General features: G+C 34.6%; 1 protein-coding gene across 1 annotated transcript; it reads right to left on the reverse strand.

Annotated features, from left to right (window-relative positions):
- Nucleotides 1–1,669: 1,669 nt before the first annotated feature.
- On the reverse strand, nucleotides 1,670–2,696 carry LOC115518722 (olfactory receptor 6C74-like). The gene is given in 4 exon segments (XM_030322275.1): nucleotides 1,670–2,043; nucleotides 2,046–2,107; nucleotides 2,109–2,477; nucleotides 2,479–2,696. Coding segments are annotated over 4 exon segments (1,023 nt in total).
- Between the last annotated feature and the right edge of the window lie 860 nt (nucleotides 2,697–3,556).

The following is a 3,556-nucleotide window of genomic DNA, read 5'->3' on the forward strand; positions in this document are numbered from 1 at the left end:
TAATCAGAGAGTCCAATGCCTTGATTGGCTAACTGTGGTTTATGGACTCATATACAAATTATGGAAATCATCCTACCAAAAGAAAAAGAAAAAAAAAGAAATTATTGAGGTAGATATAGAGATATGTTTGTGTGTGTATGTATGCACATGTGCATGAGAGAAATAGAGACAGAGATAGAGACTGAGTGGGAGAGAGAGAGATTATCTTGGGCATACAAAAGCAATTATCTACTTCAGGACAATTTGACTCTATGACTCGACAGCAGGTCATATAATAAAACTGTAAGAAGCACCCTACAAGTACATAATTGCTATATTACAAAGCTTTCTAGATTTTTAAGTGGCATGTCACATATATAAAATAACAAGACACTACAGTAAACTACAACACCAGCCAACATAACCAGCTTGAGAGTCTTTTATTGCACCTCTACATTCAACCCCAAAACTGAAGCCATAATTATTTTGGTATACATATAAACGACTCTTTGCCACAAACTGATTGTGAAGTGCTGGTACCATAGACATAGCCTCTGGAATCAAGCAGAAATGATTTCAATTCTATCTTTCTTACTAGTCATGTGACCACGAGTAACTTATTGTACCTCTTAGAAGATCATTTTTTCACAAGATAAAATCAGAATAATTTATGCTATAAGTTTTGTTTTGTTTTTTATTTACTTTTTTTTCAATGTTTATTTATTTTTGGGACAGAGAGAGACAGAGCATGAACGGGGGAGGGGCAGAGAGAGAGGGAGACACAGAATCGGAAACAGGCTCCAAGCCATCAGCCCAGAGCCTGACGCGGGGCTCGAACTCACGGACCGCGAGATCGTGACCTGGCTGAAGTCGGACGCTTAACCGACTGCGCCACCCAGGCGCCCCCTTTTTTTTTTTTTTTTCAATGTTTATTTATTTTTGTTGTTTTGTTTTTTAATATGGATAGTATACTTATACTTATTTTATACTTTCAAATTAGCCTTAAAAACATCACAGAATAAAATACCTGGTTATTATTACATTATAAATGTAGACTCTAAGGAAAACAATTATAACACGTATAAGGAATAGCTGTTAAAGTATCAAATGTGATCTGTCTAGGCAGCATTTTATTCTTAATCAAAGTTACCCAGATTGAGTACACTTACATGAGTCAGTATTTACTTATTATATAGAATAAAATGTAGTATAAAATATATATACCATATTTTTTATTACACTAGCCTAGTGGGATTTCTTTTTAAATTCTCAAATTGGCATTTTAATCTCAACTTTCTACTCTTAAATATATTTATTTAAAAACAGTAGAGAATGAATATCAAGACATAAAAAGCCAAACAAAGGAAAAATCCCAAGGAAGACACATCATTTAGTTGTTTTGAATTTATCAAGAGTTTACAGAAAATCAAATATAAGGACAAAATATACTGCACATGCATGGAAATAATTAAGTCTCCATGATCTAATGCATAAAGTTGATGAAAACAATCTTTCATATATTTGCTACAATTAAATGGAAGAAGAGGAGAGGAAAGGGTCAAATTTGAGAATGCTTACAATGGAACAGAAAAATAAAGTGTCAGTATTTTGAACAGGAAGGCATATATTGAGAAAAAAGAGCCAATGTAAACATCATGATACTTCAGAAATAAGTGAAAGAACAGTATGATTATATATTGGATGATGCAATAGTGACATCGGGACCCAATCTAAGCACTTCCTTTGCAAATTGCCTTATAAATTTCCTTATAAACCTCATTATGATTCTACTTGGATAAAGACAGGACTCTTTTAGCAAGTTCTTAAATGCTTGCTTCACCTGTTCGTTCCTTAGAGTGCAAATAAAAGGGTTCAAAAGTGATGCGACTGAGGTATTGAGAGTTGCTACTCCCTTCATTAAGGATATCCTCTGTTTGACCGAGGGTTTAATGTACATGAAGATGCAGCTGCCATATGAGAGCGAGATGACAATCATGTGAGAAGAACAAGTGGAGAAAGCCTTTTTTCTCTGGTTGGCAGAAGGGATTTTTAAAATTGTCAGGCAATATATGTGTACAGTAGAATCAGTAATGCCAAGGTGACCAGCAGAGTCACCAAAGCTGAAACTCATAATTTCCAACACATGTGTATCTGTGCAGGAGATCTGCAGGAGGGGAGCAGTGTCACAGTAGAAATGATCAATGATACTGGAGTCACAGAAGTCCAGGCTTCTGTGGACTAAAATGAGTCCTGGAAAGATTATGAGGGAGCCAGTGATCCAAGAGCTTAGGATCAGCTGGATACAGATTTTGCTGCTCATGATGGTTGTATAATGCAGGGACTTACAGATGGCAACATAACGATCATAGGACATGCCAACCAGGAGATAAAATTCGGATGCTCCAAGAAGGAAGGCAAAAAATAACTGAGCTGCACAACAGTTATAGGAAATGGTTTTGTCCCCGGTTGCCATGCTTACAAGCAATTTGTAAATACACAGTTACATAAGAAATTTCTAAGAAGGAAAATTTTTGAAGAAAGAAATACATAGGGGTCTTGAGATGAGAACCCAGCAAAGTAAGGGTAATGATAATTAAGTTGCCTGAGTTTCTTAGCAAGTAGGTGAGAAGCAGGAAGACGAATAGCACAATCTTCACCTTTGGGTCCTCTGTCAATCCTGCTAAGATAAATACTGTCACAGTTGTACGGTTTTCCATCATTACCTCCTACTATGCTTCTGTTCTGGTAAAAATATCAAGAAAATTTACGTAAAGATATCAATTGTAAAATATCAAAATAACAATGTCAAAATATTAGTATTTGCTATTAATTATATATACTAATGGGACATTGTTTGAAATGATTAATGTAAGATAAACTCTAATAAAAGCTCTTACTTTGCTTTTGAGAAATGATAATGATTTTCTACAAATCTGATGAAATAAAAAACTATCTTATAAATTATCTTTATATTTTGACTTAGGTATATTTATGGTAATGAGATGAAGAAATGAACATGTAGGTGAAAACAATATTTCCTCTTTTCTCAATATGTAAGAACTAAAATGTCATAATACTTATACTCAGCCTGATGATTATATAAATATCATTGCCTCAAGGAACTGGCCATGAATGCAACAGAGAAGCAAGATGATAGATATATAAATACTTATGTTGGGTGAAAACAGAAATCCAGCTTTAGGTTGGATATAATCCTGAAAGTCATTCAGTAGAACAACCAGAGTTCTTCAATGGTTTGGCCTTTGCCACATCTGCTCAGGTAATCAACATTCTGTCTTGGTCCTATCTGATTTGTATTTCTGTAAGTCAGTGTAGTCTGTTTTGTCTTTATTCCGTCTCTTCATTTTACCACCTCCTATGTCATTCATTAAATTCATCTGATTGTGTGGTAAACCTGACTTGAACAGAATCAAACAGATTCAGTGTTTCTTCTGGTTACAGTTCTGAAAACAGGAAGAGAATCACAAAGTGAAATGCAAAATGAAGTGAATAAGAGTTCAGAAAGAAGGATAATGAAAAAGGGAAGAAAAGATAAAAGAAGTGGAAAAGAGGTAAG

Source organism: Lynx canadensis, chromosome B4 (genome assembly GCF_007474595.2).
Source record: "Lynx canadensis isolate LIC74 chromosome B4, mLynCan4.pri.v2, whole genome shotgun sequence".
Lineage (NCBI taxonomy): Eukaryota > Metazoa > Chordata > Mammalia > Carnivora > Felidae > Lynx > Lynx canadensis.